Source organism: Thalassophryne amazonica, chromosome 3 (assembly GCF_902500255.1).
Source record: "Thalassophryne amazonica chromosome 3, fThaAma1.1, whole genome shotgun sequence".
NCBI lineage: Eukaryota > Metazoa > Chordata > Actinopteri > Batrachoidiformes > Batrachoididae > Thalassophryne > Thalassophryne amazonica.
This window is the reverse complement of record NC_047105.1, coordinates 74,753,616-74,773,233: the sequence shown is the minus strand read 5'-3', so window position 1 is coordinate 74,773,233 and position 19,618 is coordinate 74,753,616. Positions and strand designations below refer to the sequence as shown.

Genomic DNA, 19,618 nt, shown 5'->3' with positions numbered 1-19,618 from the left:
CTCAATTAGTGGTGGCTCCAGAGTTTTTTTTTTTTTTTTGGTGGTTTCTTGACTGATTTATGGTGGGGTGACAGAATATTATTATTATTAATATTAATATACAACCCCTGGCAATAAATATGGAATCATCGGCCTCGGAGGATGTTCATTCAGTTGTTTAATTTTGTAGAAAAAAAGCAGATCACAGACATGACACAAAACTAAAGTCATTTCAAATGGCAACTTTCTGGCTTTAAGAAACACTACAAGAAATCAGGAAAAAAAAAAAGTGGCAGTCAGTAACTGTTACTTTTTTAGACCAAGCAGAGGGACAAAAAATATGGACTCACTCAATTCTGAGGAATAAATTATGGAATCACCCTGTTAATTTTCATCCCCAAAACTAACACCTGCATCAAATCAGATCTGCTCGTTAGTCTGCATCTAAAAAGGAGTGATCACATCTTGAAGAGCTGTTGCACCAAGTGGACTGACATGAATCATGGCTCCAACATGAGAGATGTCAATTGAAACAAAGGAGAGGATTATCAAACTCTTAAAAGAGGGTAAATCATCACGCAATGTTGCAAAAGATGTTGGTGGTTCGCAGTCAGCTGTGTCTAAACTCTGGACCAAATACAAACAACATGGGAAGGTTGTTAAAGGCAAACATACTGGTAGACCAAGAAAGACATCAAAGTGTCAAGACAGAAAACTTAAAGCAATATGTCTCAAAAATCGAAAATGCACAACAAAACAAATGAGGAACGAATGGGAGGAAACTGGAGTCAACGTCTGTGACCGAACTGTAAGAAACCGCCTAAAGGAAATGGGATTTACATACAGAAAAGCTAAATGAAAGCCATCATTAACACCTAAAGAGAAAAAAACAAGGTTACAATGGGCTAAGGAAAAGCAATCGTGGACTGTGGATGACTGGATGAAAGTCATATTCAGTGATGAATCTCAAATCTGCATTGGGCAAGGTGATGATGCTGGAACTTTTGTTTGGTGCCGTTACAATGAGATGTATAAAGATGACTGCCTGAAGAGAACATGTACATTTCCACAGTCATTGATGATATTGGGCTGCATGTCAGGTAAAGGCACTGGGGAGATGGCTGTCATTACATCATCAATAAATGCACAAGTTTACGTTGATATTTTGGACACTTTTCTTATCCCATCAATTGAAAGGATGTTTGGGGATGATTAAATCATTTTTCAAGATGATAATGCATCTTGCCATAGAGCAAAAACTGTGAAAACATTCCTTGCAAAAAGACACATAGGGTCAATGTCATGGCCTGCAAATAGTCCGGATCTTAATCCAAATGAAACTTGTTGGTGGAAGTTGAAGAAAATGGTCCATGACAAGGCTCCAACCTGCAAAGCTGATCTGGCAACAGCAATCAGAGAAAGTTGGAGCCAGATTGATGAAGAGTACTGTTTGTCACTCATTAAGTCCATGCCTCAGAGACTGCAAGCTGTTATAAAAGCCAGAGGTGGTGCAACAAAATACTAGTGATGTGTTGGAGCGTTCTTTTGTTTTTCATGATTCCATAATTTTTTCCTCAGAATTGAGTGATTCCATATTTTTTTCCCTCTGCTTGGTCTAAAAAAGTAACCGTTACTGACTGCCACAATTTTTTTTCTTGATTTCTTATAGTGTTTCTTAAAGCCAGAAAGTTGCTATTTGAAATGACTTTAGTTTTGTGTCATGTCTGTGATCTGCTTTTTTTCTACAAAATTAAACAACTGAATGAACATCCTCCGAGGCCGGTGATTCCATAATTTTTGCCAGGGGTTGTAGTAAATGTGCACTTCTCAATTTCACGTTCTGCATCAATATTTAAACACACTTGGACACTAAAGCAAATGGAATAATGAACATAAATAAATGCACTTGGCCTCATGTGAGTGGGTGCAATGAAAATGGTGTGTGTCAAAGGACCAGGTCAGTCATGGACTGTGAGAAACTGAAGCTGGACACACAGACTTTTATATGGTAAATACCAATATTCTAGTTGGGGTATAGTGGACCTACAATCCCTACTTTAGAGCAGTCTGTGATCTCATTATGGTTACGTTGACCTAGCCATCTCCTAATTGCGAGTTTTATAACGATGGCTCACCTTTGGTGCTGATTCCTCGAAGATCCGTGACTTTCATCAGCATACGTGGAAACATGTGAGGTTTGTTCGGGCGACGGCGACGGGTATAGATCTTCAGAGCCTCCAGCAGTGGCTCCTGCAGCTTGTCTACCTTCTGTGGCTCTTCCAGGTCCATGCGGTCTGAGAAATCAGAGGGATGCACAAATTAGTGTATTGATACATCTACAATTGTCCTCAATAACTGCCGGTGGGCATCACACTGAGCACCAAAAGGTGGCAATATCACCCTACAATTGTGAAAGGAAAAAGAAGAAAAAAAACGACAAATGTACAAGGTGGTTGGTGTGGGTTGTCTAGTCCAGTTTGCTGTCCAGCCACAGCCAGAGGTAGCTGTAGGAATCCACAGCCTCCATCTCAGCTCCCTCAATCAGAACTGGTCGCGGACTTGGTCTGGACTTGCCAAAGTGACTGATCAGCTCCTTTATCCTCTCTGTCATTCCTGGTGCATCCAACAATTGGCTGTGTCATCTGCGACCTTCTGGATGTGACACAGCTAAGAGTTGGAGCAGAAGTCAGAGGTGTACAGGGTGAAGAGAAGAGGGGCCAGCACTGTGCCTTGGAGTGCTCCGGTGCTGCTGAACGCTGTGTCAGACGTGGTGTCCCTCAGCCTGACATACTGCAGCCTGTTGGTGAGGTAGCTGGAGATCCAAGTGACCGGGCAGGGGTCCAATTGCATCCTGTTCCATTTTCCTGAAGCACAAGGGGCAGGATGGTGTTGAAGGCACTCGAGAAGTGCAAAAGAGAATCCTCACTGTGCTGTTTGCCTTATTCAGGTGCGAGTGGACTCGGTGTAGCAGGTAGAGGATGGCATCCTCCACACCAACACCTGCCCAATATGCAAACTGCAGACAGTCCTGGGAGTGTTGCACCTGGGCTTTGAGGAAGTCAGGGAAGTGAGTGCCACTGGTCAGAAGTCATTCAGCTCATTGGACCAGTTCTTCTTTGGAACTGGAACGATGTACGGGATGTGAGTCCTCTTCAGTATTTGTTTCTCCAGGTAAAACTGGTATTGCATCAGGAAGGGCATCCAGTGTAAAACTTGTGACAAATCCCATTGTGTATCTATATTGAATTTGCTGTGGCAACACTGAACAAAAGGGAGACAGCTGAAAGACAATAGTAACTATCAGAACCCCCTAAATTTCCTTTTGAAATTGATAAATCATGTTGCATGTGCAAACAACACCTACATGCACAAAGGAATAGTTTGCACCATGTGTCATGCTTAGTTATCATGTTACGGGGTAACATATATGTTTCCCTCGTAACATATATGTCCCATGTAATAGAATCCAATGGATGTCGACATTGTTTGATCTTTACTTTGGAGACCAAACATTCAACACAGTCAGAACTATTCCATTTATAAATCCTATTAGTTCAACCAATAATTTGCACCCCATTTTACCAAAACTGGAGCAACTTTAATTTTTGACCCCTGTACAAACTGAAACTGACTTTTGTCACCATTCTTGCTGTTTTTACCCCATACGTCCAGAACATTCAGTCACAGACAGCCCAAACTATACCTTTTTGGAATCATTATCATCAGACACATAATGTGGTATTACTTTCAATATGATTGGAACATTTTTTTAATTTTGAACCCTGTGCAATTCTTCAATTGACCCCTACTTGGCCCCCTATTGAAAATTTAAATGGCTAAAGTTATTTTTGTACAATATGTACCAAAAGGTATACACTGTCAAATCTTGGTGCTTGTAACCCGATTTGAACTATTCTTACAGTTACCTGCTGTACTAATACCATGTCCATAGAAGTGGGACATGTAAAAATGAGGAATAATAATATTGAAGGCAGTGACATAGTTCCTTTCAGGATGTGAACACACAGAGTATGAGGCTGACCTCCGCAGATCAGACAGATGGCACTGAGGAGACCCGTCTCCGTGTCGTCCATCTCCAAAGGCAGAAGCTGACCAGCAAAGGCAAACACCAGGTCTGTCAGCGGGCCGAAGCCAGCATTATGCATCTGGGTCCTGTTGAGAGTCAGGCCATCTGAGAAGGTCATGGTGTCTTGCTCTGGAGTGTAACGAGTGCATATCCTCAACATCTGAACAGCCAATGGACAAACAAGCAAAACAGAGGGTGATTAATTAGGAAAAAAGATGCAATGCAATCACTTATTACATTCACGTTTCTGAGCACGCTAACCATCAATTAAGCAGTGTGACATATGAGAAAGGTTAAGTAGGTGAAGGAAGTGGGTGTGCTGTTATGTGTATGTGCATGCTGGGAAATGTAGTGCACATACACATAACAGCACAGTGGGAGGGGACAATGTTTAAAAAAGGAGCAGTAACAGGAGCATGAGGTTGATACCAGGATGTCCAGACATGCAGATTTGAGGAGGGTGATCTGGTCAGCGATGGTGAGCGAAGTGAAACCAGGTAGCCGCTTGGCAAATTCCACAATCTTTATAATGCACTTAGTGGAGAGCTCGCTGAACTTATCCCACAGGCCCAAGTCCAGCTGTACTCTGTGCTCAGCACTTGAATTCTGGGAGACAGAAAGAAGGGACATGTTTGTGCGCAGCTGTGCAGAGCCCATACTGTGTCTGTCCTCAGGGCACGGCACCGGCCCAATGCTTGAGTGGAGGGTTTTTTTTAAGGGATGAATTAACAAAAAGAAGAAGGAAAAAAAAACTCACTGTGGTGTATTTTCCGAGCTGACACAGAGACGGAAATGTTTCTTTGTGAGCTTTGCTGACTTTGTTAACCAGCTCCTCCAGCTCTCTGCTCAGCTCGTAGCTCTCTGGCAGCACCACCTCTTCTTTCACGTCCTTCTTCTTTTTGTTCCTGTCATTACGCACCGCTACCAAAAAGAATGCAGCACAAAGTGATGAAACACCAGATATACACGTCAAAAACTCTCTTCTTTTGCGACTGTATGTTTCCAGTCTCACCTTCTTTGGACATGCCGACCTCAAAGCACTTCTGCAGCCGGCAGTACTGGCAGCGGTTACGAGTTATTTTGTTGATCTGACAGTTCTTGTCTCGATGGCAGGTGTACACCATGTTCTTCTGGATGCTACGCCGGAAGAAGCCCTGACCATTGTGACAAAGCCATAAAATAACCGTTTTATTTCTGGTATAATTAATGAAACACCCTTGTGTACAGTGATGTACATGTTTGAGTAAAACCACAGATATCTTATGAGAAAATGAGTCGGGTAAAGTTAGAGTCACCCATTAGAACATCACTTGAGTAAAAGTACCAGCAATACCAGCCTGAGCCTTTAGGGGCATCGACGCAGAATTTGAGTGACCCCTCACTCCATTCCAGTAAGGGGTCATGAATTTATTATATATTTATTTTTTACATGTAGCTCATAAGAATTCAATTTAACAATGCAAAGAATATAAGTTGAACACCAATTATTCAATTTATGGGGATATAATACAGAAGGAAATGCTGGACTGATGTGACACCAAAATCAAGACACCCAGTCCTTAAATCTGCTTAATAACTGACTTGAGACTTTGCAGGTTGTGCACCAGGTCAACACTTTATACACCATATGAGAGGGTTTATTTTTTCAATAATGTGCTAACACGTTACAATCAGGGTACATTAATTAACATGAGTTAATGCAGTAATAAGCATAAATTAACAGTGAATTAAGGGACTGTTTAATAATCATTTTTTGTGGTGTTCATGGTAACTAAAGTATTGATTTATATATAATTTAAAAAGATACTGAATGCAATTAAAGAATGATTTCTAAACAAACTCTTAATTTACTGTTTGCTAATGGTTATTACTGCTTTAGCTAACATGACCACTGTGAATAAATGACTACTAAACACATTAGTTAACTATTAATTACCTGTTACTCATTCTCATTCTTTATTATTGCATTAACTAACATGGCCAGCTATATATATATATATATATATATATATATATATATATATATATATATATATATATATATATATACGAGGTCTGTCCGTAAAGTATAGGTCCTTTTTATTTTTTCATTTATATGTTTTTACGTCAGACATGCTTGAACCCTCGTGCGCATGCGTGAGTTTTTCCACGCCTGTCGGTGACGTCATTCGCCTGTGAGCACTCCTTGTGGGAGGAGTCGTCCAGCCCCTCGTCGGAATTCCTTTGTCTGAGAAGTTGCTGAGAGACTGGCACTTTGTTTGATCAAAATTTTTTCTAAACCTGTGAGACACATTGAAGTGGACATGGTTCGAAAAATTAAGATGGTCTTCAGTGAAAATTTTAACAGCTGATGAGAGATTTTGAGGTGATTCTGTCGCTTTAAGGACTTTTCACGGTGCGAGACGTCGTGCAGCGCTCTCAGGCGGCGTCATCAGCCTGTTTCAAGCTTAAAACCTCCACATTTCAGGCTCTGTTGATCCGGGACGTCGTGAGAGAACAGAGAAGTTTCAGAAGAAGTCGGTTTCAGCATTTTATCCGGATATTCCACTGTTAAAGGAGATTTTTTTAATGAAAGACGTGCGGGCGGATTGCAGCGTCGGGACGCAGCCGCCGCGACGCTCCGCCACAGGAAAAACACCTCCGTTGGAAGCCTTAAGGACAAGTTGGAACATCTCCAGCTGATAAACAATTTCTCATATACTCACTCCACTGAAAGCCATCAAAAGCCAACTGGATTTTAACAAATGGTTATCAACACGGAGGTGTTTTTCCTGTGCCACCGCGCCACGTCGGCTGCGTCCCGACGCGCGGACCCGTCCGCACGTCTTTCATTAAAAAAAATCTCCTTTAACAGTGGAATATCCAGATAAAATGCTGAAACCGACTTCTTCTGAAACGTCTCTGTTCTCTCACGACGTCCTGGATCAATAGAGCCTGAAATGTGGAGGTTTTAAGCTTGAAACAGGCTGATGACGCTGCCTGAGAGCGCTGCACGACGTCTCGCACCGTGAAAAGTCCTTAAAGCGACAGAATCACCTCAAAATCTCTCATCAGCTGTTAAAATTTTCACAAACCAGCTTAATTTTTCGAACCATGTCCACTTCGATGTGTCTCACAGGTTTAGAAAAAATTTTGATCAAACAAAGCGCCAGTCTCTCAGCAACTTCTCAGACAAAGGAATTCCGACGAGGGGCTGGACGACTCCTCCCACAAGGAGTGCTCACAGGCGAATGACGTCACCGACAGGCATGGAAAAACTCACGCATGCGCACGAGGGTTCAAGCATGTCTGACGTAAAAATATATGAATGAAATCCATATAGTTTTTGAAAAAAATAAAAAGGACCTATACTTTACGGACAGCCCTCGTATATATATATATATATATATATATATATATATATATATATATATATACAACCCCTGGCAAAAATTATGGAATCACCGGCCTCGGAGGATGTTCATTCAGTTGGAAGTTGGTGGAAGTTGAAGAAAATGGTCCATGACAAGGCTCCAACCTGCAAAGCTGATCTGGCAACAGCAATCAGAGAAAGTTGGAGCCAGATTGATGAAGAGTACTGTTTGTCACTCATTAAGTCCATGCCTCAGAGACTGCAAGCTGTTATAAAAGCCAGAGGTGGTGCAACAAAATACTAGTGATGTGTTGGAGCGTTCTTTTGTTTTTCATGATTCCATAATTTTTTCCTCAGAATTGAGTGATTCCATATTTTTTTCCCTCTGCTTGGTCTAAAAAAGTAACCGTTACTGACTGCCACAATTTTTTTTCCTGATTTCTTATAGTGTTTCTTAAAGCCAGAAAGTTGCCATGGACCCCAAACTTCCCTTTCCCGGGCCACATTAACCACCACTGACTGGGGGATCCCGAGGCGTTCCCAGGCCAGTGTGGAGATGGACGTACCTCCGACCTCCCCGCGGATGACCGAGTTTATGACCTTACCTCTAAGGGAAACACCAGCCACCCTTCTAAGGAAGCCTATTTCGGCCGCTTGTACCCGCAATCTAGTTCTTTCAGTCATGACCCAACCCTCATGACCATAGGTGAGAGTAGGAATGAAAATTGACCACTAGATCGAGAGCTTTTTGGCTCAGCTCCCTTTTCGTCACAACAGTACAGTAGAGCGAATGTAATATCACCCCTGCTGTGCTGATTCTCCGGCCAATCTCACGCTCCATTGTCCCCTCACTCATGAACAAGTTCCCTAGGTATTTGAACTACCTTCATGTGGGGAAAGACATCATTCCCTACCCAGATTAGGCAATCCATCGGTTTCCTGCTGAGAACCATGGTCTCAGATTTAAGCCTCTTTCACATTGGCATATTCGTAGAGCTACTCATTGTGGCGTATTGTCTATGCTGAGTTGAGCAGCTCTACGCCCACTTTTAGCAGCTGTACATAAAGTTTTTTCTCCCTGCACAGCAGTATGTTGAGGGCTACGTGTGTAGGACAGAAGAAATTAATCATGTTTAATTTTCTTCGGCGTAGAGAGCTGGACACAGTTTTAAGCAGGTCTGCGCAGCACAGCGTTACTGCATGCAAGTCTGTACAACACTGCGCTTCTGTACACAACCAAAAACTGAGTACTACATCCAGAGGAATCAGCTGAGAACATGATCACACAGCCCACAGCGCCTGTGTGTAATCAGAACAGGGAATCGAACCTCAACTCAGAAATCCAGAAACACAACAGAAACAGCAGGTCGGTCGCTCGCTCTCTCTCTCGCGTGCACTCTCCCTCACTCTCTCTCTCTGTGTCTGATCAAACCTGTGACTTTAAAATAAAAGCACACTCGCTGCATGCCAGTGCACTCATCAAATGCCCTGATCGTGGCAGTAATGCAACTGTAAAAACCTCATGATACAGTCCACTGTTTTCCAAGTGCAGTGATGTGTTCTGCACAGCCGGCAGGAGGAAACTGGGTTTAAACAGCGGCAAGGTACACGTGACTGTATTAACTAAGATGACCACCTTTATAAATGATCACTAAAGACATTAGTTAACTCTTAATTACCTGTTAGTCATTCTTTATTAACTAAGATGACCACCTTTATAAATGATCACTAAATGCATTAGTTAACTCTTAATTACCTATTAGTGATTCTTTATTAACTAAGATGACCACCTTTATAAATGATCACTAAATATATTAGTTAACTGTCCATTAACTTTTAGTCAGTGCTTATTAATGCATTATCTAATGTTTATTAATGTACCCTTATTGTAAGTGTTGCCAATAATTTAATAAAAATAATTTGGACAATTTTAATATGGAAAATTAATGTCCCCTGACAGCAGCTTCATTTCATGGACTCGTGTTTCACTGAAACAAACAGCATATTGTTTTTGTGCAGTGTTCCTATGGAAACGTTAGAGGGCAGCTTATAGCAGCAGGAAATGTGAGAACACAGTCTGGCTCTGGCCTTGTTTTCAGCATCAGCTGTGCACGTGCTGACTGTCGTGTCACGTCTGTGTGCGTCTGGCTTGTTTTACCTTGCAGCCCTCGCAGGAGCTCACTCCATAGTGATATCCAGATGACTTGTCCTGGCACACAAAGCACGGCTTGTAGACTCGAGGAGGAGGTGGCGGTGAAGGAGAACTGGGAACCATCTCCTCTGAACTGGTGCTCTGTGTCTCCACCGCTGCACACACACAGAACAGGGTCTTTAGTAGTTCTGAGCATCTTGTTTGAATGATGTTCTTGAGGTCTGTGATGATGAAAGCTGATACAACATCTGATCATGGAGAGTGAGTGGTCACATGCCCCCCACCCCTGCCCCCACCACCACCTCCACTAAGGCCAGAAGGCAAGCTCAAAGGCAGGCATTTTAAGAGAAAAGGGAAGGGGTGTCACTGCTGATTGACAGGACTTTAAAGAGACACAATTAGCTGATGGCCAGATGATAAAACTTTGATTAGCAGCTGAGATTTGATTGGCTGGCTTCTCCATTTACTGAAGAGCAAAGGCGGGGGGGTACAGCATACCTCTGATGTCTTTTTTTTTAGAAATGTTTGGATGCACACGCTCACATTTTTATTTGAAATGCCTTCCGACCAGCCCTGCATGTGAACAAACAGAGGCGGGACGTTCACGTTACTTCTTCTTTGTGTCTCGCTGAGAAAATGTAAAGCCATTTGCTGACAAAGTTATTCAGCCACCGCTAATGAAAACATCCGACGACAACAATGTCCAAGAGGTGCAGGAACAAGTATGTCCAGATGAAGAATTCTGTGACATTTCAAGAAATGGGCTCAGATTAAACAAGTAAAATATAAGTTCAAGGTGAAGACAACCAGATTCCTTCAAACGTGGCTTTCAACTTTCACCCTCAGTCACCCCAACTTCACCTCCGTCCAGCCATTCCACCCCCACTCCCTTGTTTCCTGGCCCTAAATTCCTCAGTGCAGGCTGCACAGGGTTTAATAGTTGCCCAGGCTCATAAGCTGCCCTATAAAGGTTGTGTCTAGGATGGGAAGGAGGCCCTGGGCAGGGCTGACACCCTCTTTATTGGGATCCAGTCACCTTGGGCAGCTATTCACATTAACAGATCCATCCTTGGATCCCTTCCTAGTAAAAATAAAGAATCCGGGGTCAAACATCCACAGTCACAGCTCCTCCTGTCACCTCCATTGGACAGCACAGGACTGGCCCATATGTGGCCCCCCACCCCACCTTTGCAACCCCAACCTGAACCCACAGCTTGCCATTAACAAGAGTGGTAAGGTTTCAAAAAGAGAGACAGAGGCACAAAGAAATAATCAAATAAAACTCTGAGAGGGTAAATGAAAAGAAAAAGAAGGTGGTGAGTCTCAGGACAGACACTTCCCAACGCCAGAAAATGTTAAATAAAATCCTGACCATTTAACTTTGACCTTGACTGAAGAATTTCATTAACTACAAAGACCAGCCTGGTTTAAATTTTAAAAAATATTTTCAGATATGACATGCTAAACTGATAACGTCTCCACCCACCGACACAGACACTGTTTGTCAAAAAGAAAATGGAGAAAGAAAAACAAAACAAAACAGTGCACTTGAAAGAAAAACATAATTTATAAAATGTAAGACGTGAAACCTTGTTACAACCTTCAAGCTACAGTGCGCAGGATTAAGGGGCATTCATTAGCAGAAATGTATCATATGTAGCATTCATAACCATCAGTTCATTAGTGTATACAATTATCTGCAACACTAATCAATGTGTTTTCATAAGTTTACAATGAGCCCTTCATATCTACTTGGGAGCGTGCCCCCTCATGGAGGGCACCATGTTGATTCAGTGGCCCAAACGGGACAAATTTACTTAATATTTTCCATTTTTGCGGATGGAAAAGACTAAAGAAAGAAGAAAAATAAGAAGAATCAGTGGTTGCTTCGATGTACACTATCTATTGGGTGGTAGTGCAGGCTAACAACTTTCAGAAACCTAATTTTTGTGAAACGGAAAATCATACATATTATTTATAACAAGAGAAAGCAATTCCTTTTGAACCCCCATCAACGAATAAAAGCAAAAAGATGAAGGGAAACAAGTGGTCATGTTCTGCCGGTTACCCTGACCACTGTAGATGCTAACTGCTAGCATTAGGTAAATGTTAGCATTAACCAGCATAAGACTCCTTATGTTAATCATATATTATATTAGCGTATTTTCCAGCGTATAAGTCACATCTTTTTTCTGTATTATCAACTGTTATTTGAGATTTTCGTATATTGTAGTGTACTTTTCATTACTGGCACATATTCTTTTACTATTGGAGTTTATTTTGTTTAGCACTTTCATTCCTGGAAAAGTCCTATATAAATGTGTGAAGGGATCTGAGCCGAAAGGCGAAGCTCTCGATCTACTGATCAATCTTCGTTCCTACTTTCACCTATGGTCATGAGGGTTGGGTCATGACTAAAAGAATTAGATAGTGGGTACAAGTGGCCGGAATGGGCTTCCTCAGGAGGGTGGCTGGTGTCTCCCTTAGATATAAGGTGAGAAGCTCAGTCTTATGTGAGGAGCTCGGAGTAGAGCTGCTGCTCCTTCATGTTGTAAGGAGTCAGCTGAGGTGGTTTGGGCATCTGGTAAGGATGCCCCCTGGGCAGCTCCCTAGGGAGGTGTTCCAGGCACATTCATCTGGAAGGAGACCCCAGTGAAGACCCAGGACTAGGTGGAGAGATTATATCTCCACACTGGCCTGGAAACGCCTCAGGATTCCACCAGTCAGAGGTGGTTAATGTGGCACGGGAAAGGGAAGTTTGGGGTCCCCTGCTGGACCTGGTCCCGGATAAGCGGTTGAAGATGATGATGATTAATAATGAATGTGTGATTTTTCAGTATACAAGTCATACCAGAGTATAAATTGCAGGACCTCCCAAACTAGTAAAAAACAACACACAAAAATACAAAAAAAAAAGAATGTGACTTATACTCTGGAAGTAACGATGGCTCATGTGTCCGCATATGCTAACACTAATGTGATGTGATTTTTTTATTTTTTAATTGCCAACGTGGCAACATGTGGTATGAACAGTGGACTGGTCCACATCTAGAAATTCAGTAATTCCCATAAAAGTTTCATTGTTTGTTGTGTGAAACAACAAGTTTATGTTCCTGTTACTTTAAATGTAAATGAGTTACTGCCACACACTCTTTCTGACATAAGGGGAGATGTCTCTCTGTCTCTTCAGGACAGATCAGCTCAGCGGCTGTGTCTTGCAGAGCAGGCAGGAGTCCAGAGAAAGACCTCTGTGACATATGTTGCACATATGTTAAACAAACCATTTCAGGCTTGATTTTTCTTCGAGTGGGGTAATTTCAACATGGACACCCAGGGAGCTGTGGGATTTATGTTTAATATAAAAGTCCAACCACATCTAAGTGTAAAAAGCAGATTAAGAACAGATTCTGACTCCCTTTAAGTATAACATCTTTCTATTTTACTTTGTGTTTGTGGCATATTTTTAATCCACAGTCAAATAACAGCAAGGAAAAAAATGTCAGTCTGTCTGATTATTAAAAACAAATCTGAGCTGCTGTGTATGAAAGTCAATGTTTTTTGAACCATAACTACCAACCAACTGAGCAAGTCTCTGCTTGCACATGAAAAGAACACTTAGCTGTTTTTGCGTAATGGGAACATTGTCAGTAGACATGATGATTTATTTCTGAGGTGACACGTCACTCAGAGAATTACAGTGAGAAAGTTGATAAATAAAAAAAATCAGTTGTCCAAACTTGCTGTGTGATGAAAGAATAATACAGTGGATCTATGTACTGAGTTTTGGACTACTGCCGCTCAGGTGTGTGTGGGGTCAGATATGACGGGGGCAGAGCTAAATATCTGTTTATGACTCTGTGACTCTGACTATGTAAAAGTGGCCCTGAGAGAACAAGCGGAAAAACAGCAAATCTGCATCTGGCGCCAGCAGAGAGGGAGTGACTGACACTGTCTGAGGGCGCAGAGAAAAGGTGAGGACGGACGCGACTTACTGAAACGTGACGGAAAGAGACAGAGTGAAAAATGCTGGGCTGAAGGAGGAGGGAGGAGTCTACCTGCCGTGGAGGAGCTAAAAACTGTCAGGAGCTGTCATCACCCTGAACTGAGCTCGGCCTCAGAGCTGTGGCTTACCAAAGAAAAAAAAATAACCCTCTCTCTTCTTAACCTGCAGCTCACCCCTTTCGGTGTCACAGCCTCAGTCAACAGCAGGAAAAAAGCCAGCACGACTCCTGTGAATCAGCTCCTGTGATACATCTGTGCAGAGCTCCACGCACAGGTCAATCAATCAATTCAATCAATTTTTTTTTATATAGCGCCAAATCACAACAAACAGTTGCCCCAAGGCGCTTTATATTGGAAGGCAAGGCCATACAATAATTATGTAAAACCCCAACGGTCAAAACGACCCCCTGTGAGCAAGCACTTGGCTACAGTGGGAAGGAAAAACTCCCTTTTAACAGGAAGAAACCTCCAGCAGAACCAGGCTCAGGGAGGGGCAGTCTTCTGCTGGGACTGGTTGGGGCTGAGGGAGAGAACCAGGAAAAAGACATGCTGTGGAGGGGAGCAGAGATCGATCACTAATGATTAAATGCAGAGTGGTGCATACAGAGCAAAAAGAGAAAGAAACAGTGCATCATGGGAACCCCCCAGCAGTCTATGTCTATAGCAGCATAACTAAGGGATGGTTCAGGGTCACCTGATCCAGCCCTAACTATAAGCTTTAGCAAAAAGGAAAGTTTTAAGCCTAATCTTAAAAGTAGAGAGGGTGTCTGTCTCCCTGATCTGAATTGGGAGCTGGTTCCACAGGAGAGGAGCCTGAAAGCTGAAGGCTCTGCCTCCCATTCTACTCTTACAAACCCTAGGAACTACAAGTAAGCCTACAGTCTGAGAGCGAAGCGCTCTATTGGGGTGATATGGTACTACGAGGTCCCTAAGATAAGATGGGACCTGATTATTCAAACCTTATAAGTAAGAAGAAGAATTTTAAATTCTATTCTAGAATTAACAGGAAGCCAATGAAGAGAGGCCAATATGGGTGAGATATGCTCTCTCCTTCTAGTCCCCGTTAGTACTCTAGTTGCAGCATTTTGAATTAACTGAAGGCTTTTTAGGGAACTTTTAGGACAACCTAATAATAATGAATTACAGTAGTCCAGCCTAGAGGAAATAAATGCGTGAATTAGTTTTTCAGCATCACTCTGAGACAAGACCTTTCTGATTTTAGAGATATTGCGTAAATGCAAAAAAGCAGTCCTACATATTTGTTTAATATGCGCTTTGAATGACATATCCTGATCAAAAATGACTCCAAGATTTCTCACAGTATTACTAGAGGTCAGGGTAATGCCATCCAGAGTAAGGATCTGGTTAGACACCATGTTTCTAAGATTTGTGGGGCCAAATACAATAACTTCAGTTTTATCTGAGTTTAAAAGCAGGAAATTAGAGGTCATCCATGTCTTTATGTCTGTAAGACAATCCTGCAGTTTAGCTAATTGGTGTGTGTCCTCTGGCTTCATGGATAGATAAAGCTGGGTATCATCTGCGTAACAATGAAAATTTAAGCAATACCGTCTAATAATACTGCCTAAGGGAAGCATGTATAAAGTGAATAAAATTGGTCCTAGCACAGAACCTTGTGGAACTCCATAATTAACTTTAGTCTGTGAAGAAGATTCCCCATTTACATGAACAAATTGTAATCTATTAGACAAATATGATTCAAACCACCACAGCGCAGTGCCTTTAATACCTATGGCATGCTCTAATCTCTGTAATAAATTTTATGGTCAACAGTATCAAAAGCAGCACTGAGGTCTAACAGAACAAGCACAGAGATGAGTCCACTGTCCGAGGCCATAAGAAGATCATTTGTAACCTTCACTAATGCTGTTTCTGTACTATGATGAATTCTAAAACCTGACTGAAACTCTTCAAATAGACCATTCCTCTGCAGATGATCAGTTAGCTGTTTTACAACTACCCTTTCAAGAATTTTGAGAGAAAAGGAAGGTTGGAGATTGGCCTATAATTAGCTAAGATAGCTGGGTCAAGTGATGGCTTTTTAAGTAATGGTTTAATTACTGCCACCTTAAAAGCCTGTGGTACATAGCCAACTAACAAAGATAGATTGATCATATTTAAGATCGAAGCATTAAATAATGGTAGGGCTTCCTTGAGCAGCCTGGTAGGAATGGGGTCTAATAAACATGTTGATGGTTTGGATGAAGTAACTAATGAAAATAACTCAGACAGAACAATCGGAGAGAAAGAGTCTAACCAAATACCGGCATCACTGAAAGCAGCCAAAGATAACGATACGTCTTTGGGATGGTTATGAGTAATTTTTTCTCTAATAGTTAAAATTTTGTTAGCAAAGAAAGTCATGAAGTCATTACTAGTTAAAGTTAATGGAATATTCAGCTCAATAGAGCTCTGACTCTTTGTCAGCCTGGCTACAGTGCTGAAAAGAAACCTGGGGTTGTTCTTATTTTCTTCAATTAGTGATGAGTAGTAAGATGTCCTAGCTTTACGGAGGGCTTTTGTATAGAGCAACAGACTCTTTTTCCAGGCTAAGTGAAGATCTTCTAAATTAGTGAGACGCCATTTCCTCTCCAACTTACGGGTTATCTGCTTTAAGCTACGAGTTTGTGAGTTATACCACGGAGTCAGGCACTTCTGATTTAAAGCTCTCTTTTTCAGAGGAGCTACAGCATCCAAAGTTGTCTTCAATGAGGATGTAAAACTATTGACGAGATACTCTATCTCACTTACAGAGTTTAGGTAGCTACTCTGCACTGTGTTGGTATATGGCATTAGAGAACATAAAGAAGGAATCATATCCTTAAACCTAGTTACAGCGCTTTCTGAAAGACTTCTAGTGTAATGAAACTTATTCCCCACTGCTGGGTAGTCCATCAGAGTAAATGTAAATGTTATTAAGAAATGATCAGACAGAAGGGAGTTTTCAGGGAATACTGTTAAGTCTTCTATTTCCATACCATAAGTCAGAACAAGATCTAAGATATGATTAAAGTGGTGGGTGGACTCATTTACATTTTGAGCAAAGCCAATAGAGTCTAATAATAGATTAAATGCAGTGTTGAGGCTGTCATTCTCAGCATCTGTGTGGATGTTAAAATCGCCCACTATAATTATCTTATCTGAGCTAAGCACTAAGTCAGACAAAAGTTCTGAAAATTCACAGAGAAACTCACAGTAACGACCAGGTGGACGATAGATAATAACAAATAAAACTGGTTTTTGGGACTTCCAATTTGGATGGACAAGACTAAGAGTCAAGCTTTCAAATGAATTAAAGCTCTGTCTGGGTTTTTGATTAATTAATAAGCTGGAATGGAAGATTGCTGCTAATCCTCCGCCCCGGCCCGTGCTACGAGCATTCTGACAGTTAGTGTGACTCGGGGGTGTTGACTCATTTAAACTAACATATTCATCCTGCTGTAACCAGGTTTCTGTAAGGCAGAATAAATCAATATGTTGATCAATTATTATATCATTTACCAACAGGGACTTAGAAGAGAGAGACCTAATGTTTAATAGACCACATTTAACTGTTTTAGTCTGTGGTGCAGTTGAAGGTGCTATATTATTTTTTCTTTTTGAATTTTTATGCTTAAATAGATTTTTGCTGGTTATTGGTGGTCTGGGAGCAGACACCGTCTCTACGGGGATGGGGTAATGAGGGGATGGCAGGGGGAGAGAAGCTGCAGAGAGGTGTGTAAGACTATAACTCTGCTTCCTGGTCCCAACCCTGGATAGTCACGGTTTGGAGGATGGGTCAGGTGGGACTCAAAGAGTGACAAACCGAGCCATTACATTTACATTTTTTACTGATTTATGTGGAGATATGTACCATCGAAAATTAAATTCCTACCTTCATTCTGCTGAGCTGTGAATGAAATAATGAGGGAATAAAACATGTTGACTGCCGAACAACCCAGTAGCCAAGTGTCCAGTTACTTTTGGTCCTTTATAAATGCAGCTCCAGAGACATAACGTGTGTCCCACCCAATTCACCGGCTGCACGCTTCTGAGCTTGCACTCGTCACCCGCTTATAAGAGGTGTGACCAGGCTGTCCCATTTCACAGGCTGCTTGTGAAGCAGCTGACGTGTGCAGCCTTTTTTCCCCAGAAAATGAAGGATGCATCAGGTGTATCCCCTGTGTGCGCCCCAAACAATCCCATGAGTCACTGCACCACCACCACCCCCCACCCCAAAGACATAATAGTTGGTAAATAAAAGAAGAATAGGACACTTTTAGGTTTCATGTAAACAACTGTAAATAAGTAATATTTACAAGTCAAGCATAAATAAGTACTGAAAAATGATTACTAAGCTACTGGTGTCGCAGACTGAACGGTCCACCCCTAAAGTCAGTTTTAAGCAGAAACAAGGCCATTTTAAGCAGAAACTCGATGAAATTCCATGACGCTTTGAAATGACCGAGACATATGGAACACATCAGCAAGCAGCTTGTTTAGCCGCGGTGCGCCGATCGCTTCCACCGCCTTTTATGATGAAATAATGCTGAATTTATGTGGAAATGACTGTTGTACTAAAGCTTCAGATATTTGACATAAAATCCAGATTGCCTTGCTTCAGTGAGAAGGTGGATGTCTAGAAACTTCCTACTTTTAAACTCTGATAAGACTGAAATGATGGTTCTTGGTCCAGTGAGACATCAGCATCAATTTGACCAGTTAACGCTTAACCTAGGCTCATGTGTCATACATCACACTGACAAAGTGAGGAACCCTGGGGTAATTTTTGATCCTACATTGTCCTTTGACCTCCACATTAGAAATATTATGAGGACTGTTTTCTTCCACCTGCGAAATATAATGAAGATTTGTCCCCTCCTGTCTATGGCTGATGCTGAGACCCTGATCCATGCGTTTATCTCTTCTAGATTGCAATACTGCAATGTTCTATTTTCTGGTTTACTGCAGTCCAGCATTAGGGCTCTCCCATTGGTTCAAAATGCTGCTCCCAGACCTTTGACAGGAAGCAGAAAGTTTGACCACATTACACCCATTTTGGCATCCCTTCACTGGCTTCCTGTCCCAGTGAGATCAGGTTTTAAGGTTCTGCTACTAGTCTATAAAATTATTCACAGACCGGCACCTCCCTACCTAGCTGACCTAATTAAACCTTACGTACCGGCCTGGGCTTTGCGTTCTCAGGGTGCAGGACTACTTTGTGTCCCTAGGGTGAATAAGAAGTCTGCGGGTCATAGAGCTTTCTCTTATCGTGCCCCTGTTCTGTGGAATGATCTCCCTGAGTGAATAAAACAGGCAGATTCTGTAGAGACTTTCAAGTCCAGACTTAAGATGCACTTATTTTCCCTTTCACATGGCTAGCATACTGGCATAGTATAGTTCTACGCTTTTTACTCTTTTAATTCATTTTATTAGTAAACGGAGCGGGCCGCAGCCTCAACTTTACCTAAATTCTGGATCTTTTAGTGAAGCTTAGGACTAGGGGCCGGTGATCACCTTAGTATTTCTTGTTTTTCTTGTTGATTCATGCTAACAAATTATACTGTATTTCTTGTCTTTCTGATGCCTGATTCTGTTTTTTCTCTCTGTTTAAGGTGCAGCTTCATCCAGAGATGGGTGTGGTATTTGTGCTGGAGACCCTCCAAATATATAAGGATCTATGTGCACACTGTTGTCACCCTGAGTCTGCAAAATATTCATTTGCATAGCAAATTATGTTTTTACATAACTTTTCACCTCACAAAGAGCTCAGCGGCATAATGTGGAATGTGAGTGAACAGGCACAGCAAATGTTGCAGTGAATGCATAAAGTCACACTCTAAATAATATTAAAAAATAACGCAACACTAAAATACCTTAAAATAAAATACTGTATGAGCATTGTCTTCTTTATAATTTGCAGTTGTTTAATTGGTATCCCAGTGCAATATATAATATATAGTTATTTCCATCAATTATTAAGATCCTATTGGGTTCATTTTCAATCATGCCCTCTATGGACGTTGTGTCCTCTGGACAAAAGAGG

At 41.7% G+C, this 19,618-nt stretch overlaps 1 protein-coding gene across 2 annotated transcripts in view; it reads right to left on the bottom strand.

The window, feature by feature from the left end:
• The window catches only part of LOC117507054 (retinoic acid receptor gamma-A-like), a 108,924-nt gene that overhangs the window by 3,682 nt on the left and 85,624 nt on the right, over nucleotides 1–19,618 (bottom strand). For both annotated transcript variants that reach the window (XM_034166752.1, XM_034166753.1), the window contains 6 exons: nucleotides 9,577–9,725; nucleotides 5,079–5,220; nucleotides 4,824–4,987; nucleotides 4,496–4,672; nucleotides 4,022–4,226; nucleotides 2,115–2,273 (listed from right to left, as the gene is read on the bottom strand). In XM_034166752.1, coding sequence (XP_034022643.1) covers nucleotides 2,115–2,273; nucleotides 4,022–4,226; nucleotides 4,496–4,672; nucleotides 4,824–4,987; nucleotides 5,079–5,220; nucleotides 9,577–9,725 — 996 coding nt within the window. The remainder of the gene's footprint in view (nucleotides 1–2,114; nucleotides 2,274–4,021; nucleotides 4,227–4,495; nucleotides 4,673–4,823; nucleotides 4,988–5,078; nucleotides 5,221–9,576; nucleotides 9,726–19,618) is intronic.